We start from the raw sequence: 17,022 nt of genomic DNA on the forward strand, positions 1-17,022 counted from the left end.
GCAAAGGACCCTAGGGTAAATTACTCCGAACCATCACTTTAACTACAGTAGTGAGGTAGTTCTACTTGTTACTATACATCTCTGCCCAGAGATGATACCACCTGGATTGAGAGATAGAGCTATGTATATTTACTAAACATTTGAATCCGATACAGTCAAATCAAGAACAGGTGTCTTTTGTTTTCCCTTTTGATTTTGAAGATAATTATCACATTTTGTCAGCCGGTTGTATTTAGTGTTTTTCGTGTTACTTTCCTGATGTTTCAGGAGCCCGAGTGGGATGTCAGCAGTGCATTCGTGGCCAACGCTGCCAGCCACATCAAAGTCAAAGCTCTGAAGAACAGAGCAATACTGATCTCCAGAGAGAACAAAGAGAACGAGGCCAGGAGCAGCCAGGTACACACACACACACACACACACACACACACACACACACACACACACACACACACACACACACACATCCATTCATGTTGCATCCATTCATCCAGTTTGTAGCTATTAATGCAACCTCCCAACTTCCTCCGTCTTTTCGTGGGAACAATGGAAATGTAATTCTCCAGCATGTTTTTTTGATTTGTCTGATGAAGGATTAGTTCTTTTTGCTGAAGATGTGGAGACCAGAAAATCAGCATTGCTTACACTATACTAACAACACTGTCTGTTGTGGCTATTGCTTTCAAAATTATAGCCGCTGCCCCAGCAATAGAACAGCGGTTTTAACGCACCTTTGTTCCTTTGTTGTTGATCCAGGTATGCGGTCATTGTTTGAAAATAATAATTAAACACAAATATCCTACCTATAGAACCAAATCTTTATGATCCTACCAAAACGTTGTAGGCTAGTGTTGCATGTGTGTGAATAAGGGAAAAATAAATAATACTTAAGGTTTCTTAAATGATATCAAATAAGATGAAACAGGATGACTAGATGTGGTTAAAAAACTGTGTTTGGTCTCAACTAAAGCTAGGACTAACAAAAAAGAACCACTGTTTCCAACTTCCCTTTATCAATTATACCACACCCACAATTACTACGGTGTGGCAGATTTGCCAATCAGTGGCCTAGCTGTCAATCACAATCAGTTGGTCAGAACTATAACCAAAATATGGGAAGTCTTAAAATAATAACTATTGTTGTTTAAATATAAACAAAAACTGCTTTTTTTTGGCTCCTACACTGTCTGTTGTGATTGCAGGTAGAAAGCACAGAAGAAATGAAGAGGAGGGGGGAGTCTCTGACAGGTGAATCTATCTATTTGCTGTCCTTTTTGTGACTTTACACCTGGTTCCCTTTTAATAAGTCTAGTGCTCAAGATACACCTCATAACTACACATTTCAGGAACGCCCTGAGACAAACGTGGCTGTTAACTGCAACTTGACTGATTCGGGGGGAGGCATACAACTGCAAGGCCGTATTTTCTAGTTTCATGCTTATTAATCATAATTAGTAGACATAACTTAATTACCATTATAAATGCAGTAGCTTGACATTTTATGTAATATGTGTTGAGTCAAACTTTGGATGAAGCACAGGGAAACAGAGATTAGTTTATTAAATGTAAGTTGGATAAAAACCGTAGAATAACGTGAGGAATTATTACTGACTTGCTGCTAAAGTAGTCTGGCTCAACGGATGCACAGTGCTGATATAAAGCCTGACATCGAATGTTTCTCCCCTCCCGCTATGTCCGCTTTCTATTTTGCAAGGGCACCAGTGCTGCATCCGAGGCTTAGCGCCACCCACGGTTGTGATATGTTAAAAAAATAAAAACAAGCCAGAGCATTTTTCCCCCCTCCTATCCCAGAATAAATAAGCGCTGTAGCCAGACTTTACTCTAGCGCTGACACAGCGCTGCAGAGATAGGTCTGGCAATGCGAGACTACTGCTAATGCAGTAGTGTTAAAGGATAGTTTACCCAAATTACAAAAACCCTTTTTTCTATTTTCTCACATTCCATAAATATACTGAAAAATGCAATGTTAAAAACTTGAAACTGTAGCATTACCTTTCAAAAACAATGTCCTGGGTACTAAAAATAATTCACAGAACACAATGTCAATGGATATTTATAAGAAAGAAGAAGATGTAAGTATGTGTGAGGGAATGCATTATGCCAGTAAAGTCCTCATAGTTTAAAATGCAAATGTATGTGTGTGTACTTTCTCCAGTGCAGGGCATTCAGATGTTTGAGCAAGGCCAGTACAGCCAGGCAGTGGACATGTTTACAGAAGCCATCTACTGCGACCCGAGGGACCACAGGTTAGCTGAAACGTGAACCCAACTCAACTCCACTCGACCTGCGCCTCTTTTCCCTCTTCACATTCACTTTGCCTTAAATAAATATCTTCGTCTGTGTCTCTCTGTGACTCTCGCAGGTTCTATGGAAACCGCTCTCACTGCTATTGGGTTCTGGAGCAGTACTCCTCCGCCCTCACGGACGCTCAGAGGTCCATCCAGCTGGCTCCTTATTGGCCGAAGGGATACTTCCGTAAGGGGTGTGCTCTGATGGGGTTAAAGGTTAGCACCTGACGTACAACCCCAAAAAGTAATGATTTGCACTCTGTGATTTAGTATTTGGACCAAAGGGATGCTACCTGCTTGAATATTAATGTTTTTAAACAGATCTGTGTGTGTGTGTGTGTGTGTGTGTGTGTGTGTGTGTGTGTGTTCCAGCGGTACAGTGAGGCGGAGGCAGCCATGGAGCAGGTGCTGAAGTTGGATCAGCGCTGTAAGGAAGCATCCGGTAAACTCTTTACCTGCCGGCTCCTGCAGCTCATGGTGAGGAGGACAAGTGACTAGAAGGGTCGACTTCCTCCGAGGCTGCGGTCAAAGTTTATACTTTTTTATTTTGTTATTTTGTAGGGATAATTTTAACCCTTGTGTTGTCTTCCCGTCGACCATGCAACTTTGTGTTTTTCTGAGTTGAAATTTCAACATTCAACATTCTTTTTCGACACTTTTCTCAACGTTTTTGTCGATTTTATACCAAATTTTTTGTCACTTTTTTGCAGTTTTTTTAATTATGTTTTTATCAATTTTTTAACAAGTTTTTTGTCGCTTTTTCCGATGTTTTTTTTGGTTACTTTTAGTTTTAGATTTTTCCAACATTTCTCACTTTTTCCAACATTCTTTTGTCATAGTTCTGATATAGACAACAGGAGGGTTAAAGAACATGACATCTACAGGATATATCAAACCAAAATTACTGTGTCAAAAAAAAACTCATGGACATGTGGTTAGCTGGCTGTTAATAGGTCAAGATGGACTAAGAGTTTCGATAATATTGTAGCTTTGATGACCAGTGTCAGGTTTTTTTACTCTGAAATTAGCATCCACAGGTTGAGGCCCACTAGAGCTCGGTAAGCTAGTGGGTGTGTTGGAGGGAAGTTTATTTCTTTTGACATCTCAGAATCTCATACATGCCTCCTAACCAGTTGGTTAGAACTGAAGTGTTGCTCTTGTCCAAATATGGATTAAGTGTCTTGCGTCAGGGCATTTGAAAGGAAGAGTGATGTTTACACGATATAACTGTAATGTACATATTTGCCTTTTTACTTTTAGGAGTTGGGTTTTGAGGAAGAGCAGAGTAAACTGCTGCTGGAGAAGTTCACCACCGTTCAGGCGGCCACCACCTCACCCGAGGCCAAAAGTAAGAACCAGCTGCAGTGCCACAGCTGTCCACACTGGGGCAGCAGTCACATCAGATGTCAATAGGAGACACATGCTGCTACTAACTGGGGATTTCCACCGGATGCAGAACGTCTGCGGACCGGCTCCGCTGCGTGCCGGCTCCGCTGCGTGCCGGCTGCATCTGCGTGCCGGCTGCATGCTCCGCCGTCCATCAATACCCACCCGGTCCGGATTTGTTGCGTAACGGCTGCGGCCATGACTGACAGCTGAAGTCACAAGGACCCACGAGATCTCACGAATTCACGTAGAATAGAACCACAAAACCAAACAACAGTTAGTTTCCATCCAGAGGAGTAGAGGGGAAACAACTCTGTGCTGTGTTTTCAAGGTGTAGTGCAGGGAAATATGATCCGCCGTGAGCACGGTGTATTTTATTTTGAAAAATTAACCGGATGTTTTATTTTGCTTCTGTGCTCGACTTCCTGTCCCGCACTATCTGCCGTGTGCTGAATTGCTGCGGAGCTCTCCGGCGTCCGGGAAAAATAAAAGCTCTGCGTATCTGCTCCGGAGGGCTGCGGACCTGCCGGAGCAGATCCGCAGACGTTCCGCAACCGTTGGAAATTGGGGGTAACTGACCGTACATCATGAAAGAAAGACCTTTGTGTATAGAGACATTATTAAAAAACATGAACATTAAAATATCGATTTTCTACTGTACAATGAACAGCACACTACAGACAATACTTTGAAGTTAGGATGGTATTAGGGGCAGAGAAATGTGTAATCTTCAGAGTGAAATCAGTGTGTTGGATATAAAGACATATAGTATGAATCTGCACTCGTTATACTAGTAGACATGCAGTAGATCCTATAAGTAAACAGACAAACACTTACCATGCATAAACTGTTTTAAAGTCCGATATTATGTTTAATTTATACAGTGTCGGCACAATAGCACAGCTAGCCAGAGAAAGATATGTAATTTACAGCAGACATCAGTGGTTGACCCATGGTAAATACATCATATCGATGCCCTGTTTTTATTGTTTTGTCATTACATAATGTCTACTTCCTGTCTCTGACTTCCAGCACTAAAGCACACATCTCAGCAGGACCAGAGTGGGTATGTTGTATGGCTATTAGCAATACACATAATCACACCAATCACTTTGAAATCTTCAGGACTGCAGAATGTTTTGAGGGCGTGAATGTTAATACAGTATCATTTCAAACGTGAAGCAAACCAATCCTCTATTTTTATAGACATATATAAATCATATGTTATCTTTCAGTTAAATATATACACTGGGAACTGTTAATATCTTATACTGTGGCCGGGTAATTAAAAATTATAATGTCATGTAAACTTTTGGCTTTCAAATACTAGACAAATAATCACTCTCACATATTATCCTCTCTGTGATCTTTGCCTTACTTCTATTCTTCCTGTTCACAGCCTTCTCTTTTCTCCCACTAACTTCTCTTTTCTATTCCGCAGGAGCTGTCGCTCTCTGTGGGTTGGGAACATTACAGTGGAGGTTACAGAGACAGACCTCTTGGATCTCTTCAAAATGTAAAAAGACTGTGTGTGTGTGTGTGTGTGTGTGTGTGTGTGTGTGTGTGTGTGTGTGTGTGTGTGTGTGTGTGTGTGTGTGTGTGTGTGTGTGTGTGTGTGTGTGTGTGTGTGTGTGGTTTTATATGTAGTGAAAAACAAATGAAGGCAGTACAACTATAAAAACAAGACATACTTCACATACTTCATATTTTATGAAGGGTAATAAAAAGCACCAACTATAACAGCTGCAGCAATAATTAATAGGGTTTTAAGCAGTGACCGTTGAAGGGTCGGCTAAGGTGTTCCAGGAACGTTCCAACGGGTGTGATGTAGTAGTGGGTGCGCCAAACTTGGCAGTTGGGCTACAACGTCAATAAATGGTTGGAATGGAGCGATCCATTCAACCATGTAGGGCTGGGTTAACCTAATCCAATCTCCAATTAAAATCGTTTGTTTGTTTGAGTGTTCTGAAATAGATTTTTTAATATGTTAATTATGGCAATATAATTAGTCCTGTTAAGTAAAAAGTATTTTAAACTAAGTATTTGGGGGTCAATTCTTACCTGGTTCATTATGAAAAAATTTTTGAGGGTTGCTTCTTGCTTGTACAATTTACAGCACAAGTTCTCTGAGAATTTCTTTTATATCCAAGAAAAATTGGTATTGTTACTGAAATGTTCTGCAATCGAAACCGGACCTTGTGAATAGGAATCAACTCGATTGTAGATACCCAGGCCTGCGACCGTGGCTGCTTAAAGTCCATAATAAAGACCCACATAGTAGAGACTAGACTTGTGAAAACTGGTGTTACATTTGCTTAGTAGTAGTAGAAGTTATGCTAGTAGTTTCAGAGAGATGTAGGTAAGATGTAGCCATAGCTTTTGCATAGTCAGAGGTAGTTATAGTAGCAGTAGTAGTAGCAGGAGTAGCACTAGTTGTCGCAGTACCACTAGCATCAGTAGTGGAAGGGTTGGTGTACTACTGTAATCATAATAATGACAATATTAATGGTCAGCGCTGGATATGAAGCACAACCAGCATCACTTTGCCTGCAGGTCTGTACCACATGGTTTTCTGTAGTCAAAGTAGAGGGTGACACGGGAATCAATTAGCACTCCCATCCCATCCCGAGCCCACGAAAATACTCCTATCATATCCCGAACACAAATCCCGAGAGAAAGACTCCTGAATCCCGTCACGCTCCCGTTTCGTTCCTTATGTTGTCTAAAGTTATCAGATTCTGTTGCCGCCCTGTATCATGTTTGGTTAATTGCGGTCAAATCACTGAGGTTGCCTCGGAAATTTAGGCTACACTATAAATGTATTATTCATTACGTAATTCCTAAGGGAGATCTTCTCACACTCAAAACACACATTTATCGATTTCGGGTAGGTTAGACTAATCGCTGCCTTCTGCATACTAAGTAGCCTAGGAATGCCTCGCAATCTTTGGGAGCACTCACCGCATTACAGCGTAATTTTTTTATTTAATCTCCGGCTCCATCCCGCTCCCCCGGCTCCCGTTGAGTTCTATGCCCTATGCCTGATGTCCCTATCACGTTACCAACAGTGAGATTGACTCCCGTACCACGAGAGTCCCGAAAAATTGTCATCCACTAAGTCAAAGGCTCTGTGTTTCCATGGTTACAGGTTTGGTGAAATAGAGAGCATCAGAGTTCTTCATGAGCGTTTCTGTGCCTTCGTCAACTTCAAGAATGCCAACATGGCTGCCAAAGCCCTGGATAAGCTGCAGGTGAGTGATGAACAAACTCAACATGATGTTACTCATCTCGAATGTAACAGTCATTGTACGAGTATTTTAATGTGCGGCTTCTTCCTGTGCAGGGTGTGGAGCTGGGCAGCAGCAAACTGGTGATGAGGTACCCAGATCGTTGGATCCAGCGCCCCCTGCCGCCCATCCAAAAGAACAACACCAGCCTCAGCTCCAGCGCTGCGGGAACACTGCCGAGCTCAGCTGCTATAGGGTACTGGGCAACTTCCTCTCGACATGTGTATCTGTGTGGTGCAACATTGTGCCCACTCTGCAGGCCTAAACCATAGACTGTAAAGCAAGATCCTTCCTCCCACTGTACAAAAGTGAAGCCAAAATATCCCGGATACGGGCGCTTCCATCTTGTAATTTTGGAGCCAGAGTCTGCGCAGTAGTGATTGGAGCCGCGGTATGAAAGTCCCGCCCACAGGGTTTAAAATAAGCACCATCTACCAGCCAAATGCTGGTAAAATATGCAAGTGGCTGGTAGATTTGCTTCACTCACCAGCCCAAAAAAACAATGGTAATCTATTGAGTGGCTGGTCAAATTTGAAAATGTACTAGCCATTTGGCGGCTGGCAAAAAAGTAAATTTTGAACCCTGCCTGCCCATACACCCAATCGCAAGTCAATCCCAGCTATTTTTATAGCATCAAATAACTAATAAAACCCAAAGTTATGAGAAAAATGACACTTGAACAAACATCAGCGTGATAAGAACTACCTAAATGACAGAAACCATCTTTGGGAAACATTTATTTGACGTGCACTTTGACTTTTTAATTTGGCCAATGGCCCATCTGCTAATGGAGGAGGGTGGGGTTTATGACCTGTACTGCAGCCACCAGAGGACAATCCAGATGTTTTGGCTTCACTTATACAGTCTATGCATCAACCCTTGGTGTAAACCCACATTGGTCCTTTATAAAGTTAGGACATCCTTACCAGCTATCACATCTTTAAGCTGTTTTAGGGATAAAGATTAGCATTAACTTAAAGTTAGTGTAAAGAATAATAGTAGAAATGTCGGTGTGATGTTTTGGGAGGATAGGGCCTTATGATCAAAGCATAACACAAAAGACAACTTTTTAAATCTTTTTAAATGTTTTATATACATTCTTTCTATATACATTCACAGTGAAAAAAAAACTTTACTGGAGAGGACAAATCTCAGTTCCTTAGAGCGTTTTCAGGCTAAGATCCAACATCTTCCATCCACAATAATCAGCGGTTAAAAAAAAACAGAATAATCCTTCGACACAGGAGTTAACATGACCGACAGGACATCATCTTGTGTGCTTTATTGTCTCATTGTCTCCGTCTCCATGCCCCATTAGCATTCCATTGTTTGCCTGCATGCTTACGTGCATTTGTCTGTGAACGTGACGCAGTCTGGTTCTGTCCAAGCAGGTCCAGACGGTGTGTACCTATATATGGAGATGAGTGCTTCTACTGGCGGACCACAGGCTGTTTCTATGGCGACAAGTGCCGTTTCAAACACATACCAGACCAACAAGGTCGAGACAAGAAACCATGGCATCCCTAACTGCGTCCCCTGCCCTCCCAACCCCAGCATCAGGACGCATTAATGAAGGATTTAGACGGGGAGCGGGAACAAGAAGGACAGCGAGCATGGAGTGGACACGTGAACGTGTGTGTGTGGGAAAGAGAGAGTCAGATATGGTATGTATGTGATAGCCAAAGTCAGAGGTTGGGTCCCTGACACGATGAGGTTAGAACGTCAAGAGCCCTAACCTCAGAAAGACGCTTAAAGAATTCACATGATAACGCAGAACTTCTGATGTAAGGAAGTCCTCCGAGGAATTTAAATCATTGGAAGCGTGGATAAGCGTCTCTTGGCTCCATTTGGATCCGATAAGGTTTCTGCGTGGAGATCTCTGCTCTGTGGCAAGTATCAGTCATCTGTCATCAGAAGGATTTACTTGGACGAATACGTTTGGTTGAACCATATCGGGAACACTTCTCAAAACCTAAGCTCAGTGACAAACTTTATCTCTTCAACACCCCTCTTGGATTACATTAAAGTCAAGAGTTATTTTTCATATTTTTTAAAGAGCATTTCAAATGTATTTGAAAAAAAAAACAATAAATCAACTAAATTAAACACATTGAAATGTTTTCGTGTTTACTCAACACCTTACTTTACTTAACTCTTTCAAATCCCAACTAACACATTAGAAATGATAAGAATTCAAATGTTGCCTTAGCTTTTAGAGAACTATCACGACCTGTATGACTGAGAACATCCACAGACAAATTAGGTTATGATTTGACATAATATATAACATTTAATTAAATTGTTGAATAGTTCTCAAAAATCCATTTGAAATTGTGGACATTGAATCAGAATCAGAATCAGAAAAAGCTTTATTGCCAAGTACATTCTTTACACATACAAGGAATTTGTTTTGGTGCTGTAGGTGCGTGTCACACAATCTCTAAATACAAGAGGGCTAAGAGAATCGAGCACCAGTATATGACAATAGAAGTAAAAACATATATACACAGTTATGTATTAATTAAAAATAAATATAAAAATAAAATAAAAAGAGCAGCACAGCAGAGTAAGTACAGTGACATGTAGAGCCAGAGGTGGAGGTGGAGTGTGGAGAGAGTCAGGGAAAAAAAACTGTTCTTGTGGTGTGAGGTTTTGGTCCTGATAGACCTCAGCCTCCTGCCAGAGTTTGTGGCCGGGGTGGGAGGGGTCAGCCACAATCTTTCCAGCACGCTTCAGAGTCCTGGTGGCGTAAAGATCCTGGAGCGGTGGCAGATTGCAGCCAATCACCTTCTCTGCAGACCGAATGACACGCTGCAGTCTGCCCTTGTCCTTGGCAGTGCTAGCAGCGTACCAGATGGTGATGGAGGATGTGATTGTATCTTCCCCATGCCACTTGATGTCTCTTTAGATGATTTAACCCTCTCCTATTCTATACATAATTAGCCCTGTTTGGGACTGATGGCATGCTACTAAATTGAATCTGAACTGTCACAACAGGTACTCAAGCAAAGATTAAAAACATGTCTTCAAATAGTCCCCTCCATTATTGTTAGGCTGGGGTATATACACAATATGAGCAGTGCATATGCTTACAGGCCTAAAAAGTATTCTTACATTTTGTTTTCCCATAATGTGAAGCGGAAGAAAGACGTGACAGGTTTGAACCACAAGACCACATCCTTCTGAAGTTCACGTAGATGTACATTTACGTGCCCCGTACAAGAGCCACCTGATGGTGTGTTTTAACAAATAGAGAGATGAGAGGAGCTGCTATGGGTTTAACATCAGCAACAAGTGGATTTGTTGTCCTCTTTCTTTCCATGACAGGTACTGTACATTTACATTTTAGTGAATGTATGACATTTATTCAGTTGACTCAAAGAACTTCAGAGGAAGGTTGGTTTGAACTCTCAGTTTACCACTGTTCTAGATACAGTATGTGTTATGAGATGCAGTTTGTTGCAGACCTTTAAAACCCTCCAAACATTCACTTGTCTTTCTGTAAACTTAATTTTTTCATAACATCTCACTGTATATTTTTACCTAAACATTGATGGGAAAATGACAATTACATGTTATTGTCTCCTGGTATTGTTATCTCAAATAGTGGATTTTGGCTGATCTGAGACACTAACATTTGTTTTAAGTTGGATATACAGTTGTGTTCAGAATAATAGCAGTCCAACATCACTAATAACCTCATAAATCAAATTTTTTGGTAGAAGTGATATTTCTACATGGCAAATAATTTACTAGTAAGTGTTGTAGAGTCATAGAAAACCAACAGACTCAACAGTCATGACATGCATGCTGCTCATTCTGTGTAATTGAATCTGTAATCGAAAGGGGCATGTTCAAAATAATAGCAGTGTTGTGTTCACTTAGTGAGGTGATTGATTCTGCGAAGACACAGGTGTCAATTATGGCCCATATTGAAGGAAGGAAGGAAGCAAATTTTGTGCATGCTGGTTATGGTGCATTTCACACTGAAATACTCAGCAAAATGGGTCGTTCCAGTCATTGCTCTGAAGAACAGCGGACTTTGATTAAAAAGTTGATTGGAGAGGGGAAAACATATAAAGAAGTGCAAAAAAACTATAGGCTGCTCAGCCAAAATTATTTCAAATGCCTTGAAATGGCATCCAAAGCCTGAACGACGTGGGAAAAACGGTCAACTACCATTCGAAGGGCTCGAAGAATAGCCAAAATGGCAAAGGCTCAACCAATGATCAGCTCCAAAAGACATCTACTGAATAGGTTGAAATTTGCCAAAGGACACGTTGACTGGCCAAAGGAGAATTGTGTGGATTGATGAGAGCAAAATTGTTCTTTTTGGGTCTAGGGGCCGCAGACAGTTTGTCCGAATACATAATTAGCCCTGTTTGGGACTGATAGCATGCTACTAAATTGAATCTGAACCGTCACAACAGGTACTCAAGCAAAGATTAAAAACATGTCTTCAAATAGTCCCCTCCATTATTGTTAGGCTGGGGTATATACACAATATGAGCAGTGCATGTGCTTACAGGCCTAAAAAGTATTCTTAAATTTTGTTTTCCCATAATGTGAAGCGGAAGAAAGACGTGACAGGTTTGAACCACAAGACCACATCCTTCTGAAGTTCACATAGATGTACATTTACGTGCCCCGTCCAAGATTCACCTGATGACGACCCCCTTGCACTGAATTCAAGCCACAGTACTGTGAAGACAGTAAAGCATGGTGGTGCAAAAATCATGTTATGGGGATGTTTCTCATGCTGTGGTGTTTGGCCTATTTATTGCATACCAAGGATCATGGATAAGTTTCAATACATCAAAATACTTGAAGAGGTCATGTTGTCTTATGCTGAAGAGGAAATGCCTTTGAAATGGGTCTTTCAACAAGACAATGACCCAAAACACACCAGTAAGCGAGCAAAGTCTTGGTTCTAGATGAACAAGATCGATGTTATGGAGTGGCCAGCCCAATCCCCAGACCTCCATCCCATAGGTGACATCAAACATGCTGTTTCTGAGGCAAAACCCAGTAATGCAGAGGAATTGTGGAATGTAGTGCAATCGTCCTGGGCTGGAATACCTGTTCACAGGTGCCAGAAGTTGGTCGACTTCACACAGATGTGAAGCAGTTCTCAGAAATAATGGTTATGCAACTAAATATTAGTGCAGTGATTCAAAGTAAAGCAAACCCTTGAGACATTTTTCAGTTTATACAGTAAATGTTTGAACAGCCTAATATTCCATTTTCTTCACTTTCTGTAAAGGTATAACACAAACTTGATCAATTTTGGTTATGTTTTGATTTAGAATTGAATCTGCAGTGTTCCCAATGCATTGATATTATGGAATTAAAAGCTATTCTAAGGATTGTGAGCATTATTCACTTTTTTAAATCACATTGCTATTATTTTGAACACAACTGTATATCATAAGTAAGAAACAGTAATACAGCAACTTCCATATGATGTGAAAGCAGCAGAATTTTACAAAATTCTTCATAAACATCAAATGTTAGTATCTGAAAAAAATAGCCTCATTTCTGCTTGCTTTTTATATAGTTTTAGTAGCCTATGTTATGCTATCTTTAAGGCTAAGCGTGTTACGATATTAACAATGGTAGAATTTGCCAATATGCCAGCTAAATCTTCTCATTGGTTGGCATGCTAACATGCTAAGGTTAGCATTATTCAGAAGCACTTGGAGTAATGCTTACATAGCTTGACAAGCTAAATGTCAGCATTTTAGAGTTTGCTGTTGACATGCTAACATTAGTATAACTCAGTGGCACTTGGAGCATAATGCTAACATAGTTACATACCGGTACTAAACGCTAGAATGTTGACATAACTGTGGATCTGCATGTTGCAGTATTGTAGCTCTGAATACAGCTACAGCTGACAAAGTACATCTTAAAATGATAAAAGTTATGCAATATAGCAACAAGCTTTACATTTTTGCTCCACTAAAGATCTAAGAAAAGCAATGTCTGTCATGAGCAATGCTGATAGGACATATGCAGCAATATACATCAGTTGTTGTGTGATATGGTCAGCCCAACCTGAGACCAAACAGTTTCTTGCTTTTAAAATTCAAATTCAAGTCCCTACCTGCATCTTTCAGGTGTAAAAATGGAATATAGTTTGTACTGGTTAAATACTTTTATGACAACGGAAATCCCCGTTCTGCTTTCTAGTTCAACAGGAAATGTTTTTGGAGAGAAATTAGAGACAAGGTTGTGTATGCTAAGATATCTCTTTTGTATAGTTATCTTTTTGTTTTTGTTAGCTATCTTATTATCTCTAGCTCTGGATAGTTGCCCAGCCATGACTTAGTGTGCCTCTGCAGTTTTTTTTTTACACACGTCCACAGAGAGGAAATGAACCAAGCAAAACAAAGTAGTTAGTTCCCCCAGCCTAACTATGCCCCAGTGGCTAGAAATGGTGATAGGTGTAAACCGAGCCCTGGGTATCCTGCTCTGCCTTTGAGAAAATGAAAGCTCAGATGGGCCGATCTGGAATCACCCCTTTCTTTGCTTTGCACGCCCAGAGAATTTGGCCTGACCATGAGAGAGAGAGAGAGAGAGAGAGAGAGAGAGAGAGAGAGAGAGACATCATGGCTTTCTTATATAAAATATTTTTTTTATATAATATATATATATATATATATATATATATATATATATATATATATATATATACTGTTCCTTTGCAGTCTGTAAAACAGAACACCTTTTCTGTATTTTTGCTTGCTGATGTTATCTTTCCCCCAAATCAGATTTCACTGCAGATGTAAGTCATCTTATGTTACATACTGTGAATTTGATTCTGGTTTCTAATGTGTTTGTAATCTTCTGTGTTACAGTGGCACAAAGCAGGAATGGGGTGACTTACATGTCTGCTCAGGTCTGTGCCGTGAGAGGATCAACAGTGGACATACGCTGCACCTGCAGACAGCCATCCACAGTAAAAAGACGTCCTGTCCCAGTGGAGCACATATTATGGTTTACTGAAATGCAGGAAGACGGACCTGTGGATCTGAGAACAGACTCGGAGTACGCAGGCCGTGTGAAGTATTACTGTGATACGACCACCTGCACTTTAAGAATCTCAGACCTGAGAGAGAGCGACTCTGCAGAGTACAAGTTCAGGTTCAAACACAGACGAGTCGGGAGATTAAAAGGTTCACCGGGAGTCACTTTATCTGTCACAGGTAACATTTTTTAATTTCCAAATGTTTACCATCTAGGATATGTTAATAATTAAAGGGCTATTAGGATATTAAAGTGTAATCCGTTTTGCTGCTTTCAGTATTCTACCAAAATTCAACAAATTGCTTGTTGAATTTAAAACAAATGAAAGGAAATCATTTTCATTATTCTTTTATTGAACAAATTGAACACTGAATTGAATATAAAAAGCACCGTTAAAAAAAGAATGAAAGTGCAGTTTTCTACTGATATTCTTTTTCAACAAACAAACTCCCAAAAAAAAAGAAATCGGAGTGTTTTTCGCGATATCCTTTTGCAATATGTCGCGGCCTGCCTTTTGCGGTATGTCACAGCCTTTCGCGATATGTCGCAGCCCTTTGCGATATGTCGCAGCCTTTCGCGATATGTCGCAGCCTTTCGCGATATGTCGCAGCCCTTCGCGATATGTCGCAGCCTTTCGCGATATGTCGCAGCCTTTCGCGATATGTCGCAGCCTTTCGTGATATGTCGCAGCCTTTCGCGATATGTCGCAGCCCTTCGCGATATGTCGCAGCCTTTCGCGATATGTCGCAGCCTTTCGCGATATGTCGCAGCCTTTTTGCGATTAGTCACAGCCTTTCGCGATATGTCGCTGCCCTTTCATGAGAAGTTACAGCCCTTTAACAATATGTCGCAGCATTTCGCGATGTCGCAGCCTTTTCACAATATGTCACATCCTTTCGCGATAAGTTACAGCCTTTCGCAATATGTCACAGCCTTTCACAATAAGTCGCTGCCCTTTCGCAATATGTTGCAGCCTTTTGCGTTATGTTTATTGCGCAAGTTGATATCGTGCTGACGATAGAAAACGATATATTGTGCAGCCCTACTACTAATTATTGTGTATTGGCACGTTTGTGAATGCTCACAGTTTGCTCCTTCTTCACAGATCCAGATCTCCGGGTGCAGGTGAGAAGATCGTATTTTACCTGGGCTCAGCAGTTTTGTCAAAGCACTTGTCATCTACCTGATCATCCATCCTACATCTGGTACGAACGGGCAGACAATTCAGGAGGAAACATCGTCCTCATATTCAGACTACGTTGATCCTGCAGACAGTTATTCCTGTGCTGTGAAAGGACATGTAGATTTCTCTGCTCCTCCAGTGTGTGAGTGTACTCCACTGTCTTTCTCTATAAAAGAACGCCATCTGGTGGAGCTTTTTCACAGTTTTTTTTCTTCTATTGCTTAGACAGTTTGTCAAACAAAGCTCAAGCTGCCGTCTGCATTATCACATTTGACCATACTACATATCCAGCACACTAAACATCACACTGAACTAAAGTTAAGCACACGAATAAATACCGTAAACAAGGCTTCTAAAAATGTAGATACTTAGTATCGCCCCTGCCTTCTTTATCAGCACACCACCAAAATAGTATTCTGCGGTCAAGCTATTCTCACATCTCCTTTTTGAAACACATTTAGCAAGTCATGCTCTAAGCGCAGCACTGAGCCAAAATTGACACAGGGAGGGGAGTTGGTGACTGCCACTATTGTTGTTCACTTACTGTAATAAACGAAGTGGAACTTTTTTCAGCACAACGTTTACACCGACAGACACTGTGATCAGGGGCGGTGCCAGATGTTGGGTATGCCGTGGGTATGCTTCATTTACGGCAGCTATGTGCACAATTTTTCAAGCCATTTGATAACAGAATGTCTAAAAATCTGTACATCATTTGGGAAAAACAAGATAGTTTCCGAGGGAAAGAATCATCCTGTAGAGCCTACGTCCTATTTTGTATCTAATTGTTCTCCAACTGTTGTCATCATTCTGAAAACAAAACACAACTAATCCACCTCGAAAGAGGCAACAAATTGATGTTTCTACTTAATAATGTACAGAAGAGTCGATAGGGTAGGCATAAACAGAATCAAAGAGACTGAGGGGAAATGACACAAAGTTGAATTTATTTAAAAACCCTCCAAGATTCGGGGCTTTTTGAGAAAACATTCCGTGCTGGAGCCCCAGAAGCCACACCCTCGTTCCGCGCCTGACTGTGATGTCACTGTGATGCTGGTGTGCTGAGAGTTTAACCAACCATAGTTACTGAACTTCATTCCCAAAGAAAATGTCAAATGTAATGATTGATGACCACTGTGTACGGAAAAAAGGGATGCATAGTTTTTAGAATTTAGCAAATCAGCATTATAGACACATTAGTGAATTGTAAGTTGTTTTGTAATTAAACATTGACTGCCTTAGGTACATTTGTACTATTGCTTCCTGTAGGTCCAAATATATGATTACATATATTATATTTCAGGTGTCTTTGGTCAAATCTGCAACAGAGTGACATACACAGCCAGAAGCATCTGCGTCTCTAAAGGCTCTTCAGTGGACATTTCTTGCACGTATAACAGTTACGAAGATCAAGTTGAATCTACATTCTGGTTCAGTCCTGATCGTAGTTCTCAGTGGCAGAATCCTTCCCAGCCTGAAGACCTTAGTACAGACTCCCAGTATACAGGTCGTGTTCATGTTGAAACAGAGAGAGGACGCTCCACTCTGAGAATCTCTGACCTGAGAGAGAGAGACTCAGCTGAGTATCACTTCAAGTTCAAAACGCCAAGATTTGAATGGAGTAGTTTACCTGGAACAACTCTGACTGTCACAGGTACTGATCAACACAAACTGATGGAAATACACCAACACAGTACATTTAAAAACACTGAACATGTTGACAATAATTCTACATTATGAGTATGTATAGTGTGATGTTTTTTTTTTTTTTTTTCTTGCCGTACGACAAGGAATTGTGACCTATTTGTTAGGTATATATGCCTGTAGCCTT

At 40.8% G+C, this 17,022-nt stretch overlaps 1 protein-coding gene across 3 annotated transcripts in view; it reads left to right on the plus strand.

The window, feature by feature from the left end:
• The window catches only part of LOC120559363 (tetratricopeptide repeat protein 31-like), a 38,991-nt gene extending 29,902 nt beyond the window's left edge, over positions 1-9,089 (plus strand). For all 3 annotated transcript variants that reach the window (XM_039801047.1, XM_039801030.1, XM_039801038.1), the window contains exons 6-16: positions 268-396; positions 1,200-1,245; positions 2,174-2,264; positions 2,381-2,522; positions 2,679-2,783; positions 3,567-3,654; positions 4,725-4,758; positions 5,134-5,208; positions 6,841-6,943; positions 7,036-7,175; positions 8,371-9,089. In XM_039801047.1, coding sequence (XP_039656981.1) covers positions 268-396; positions 1,200-1,245; positions 2,174-2,264; positions 2,381-2,522; positions 2,679-2,783; positions 3,567-3,654; positions 4,725-4,758; positions 5,134-5,208; positions 6,841-6,943; positions 7,036-7,175; positions 8,371-8,506 — 1,089 coding nt within the window. In that variant the 3' untranslated portion in view covers positions 8,507-9,089. The remainder of the gene's footprint in view (positions 1-267; positions 397-1,199; positions 1,246-2,173; positions 2,265-2,380; positions 2,523-2,678; positions 2,784-3,566; positions 3,655-4,724; positions 4,759-5,133; positions 5,209-6,840; positions 6,944-7,035; positions 7,176-8,370) is intronic.
• The last annotated feature ends 7,933 nt before the right edge of the window (positions 9,090-17,022 follow it).

This window comes from Perca fluviatilis, chromosome 1 (genome assembly GCF_010015445.1).
Source record: "Perca fluviatilis chromosome 1, GENO_Pfluv_1.0, whole genome shotgun sequence".
NCBI classification, from domain to species: domain Eukaryota; kingdom Metazoa; phylum Chordata; class Actinopteri; order Perciformes; family Percidae; genus Perca; species Perca fluviatilis.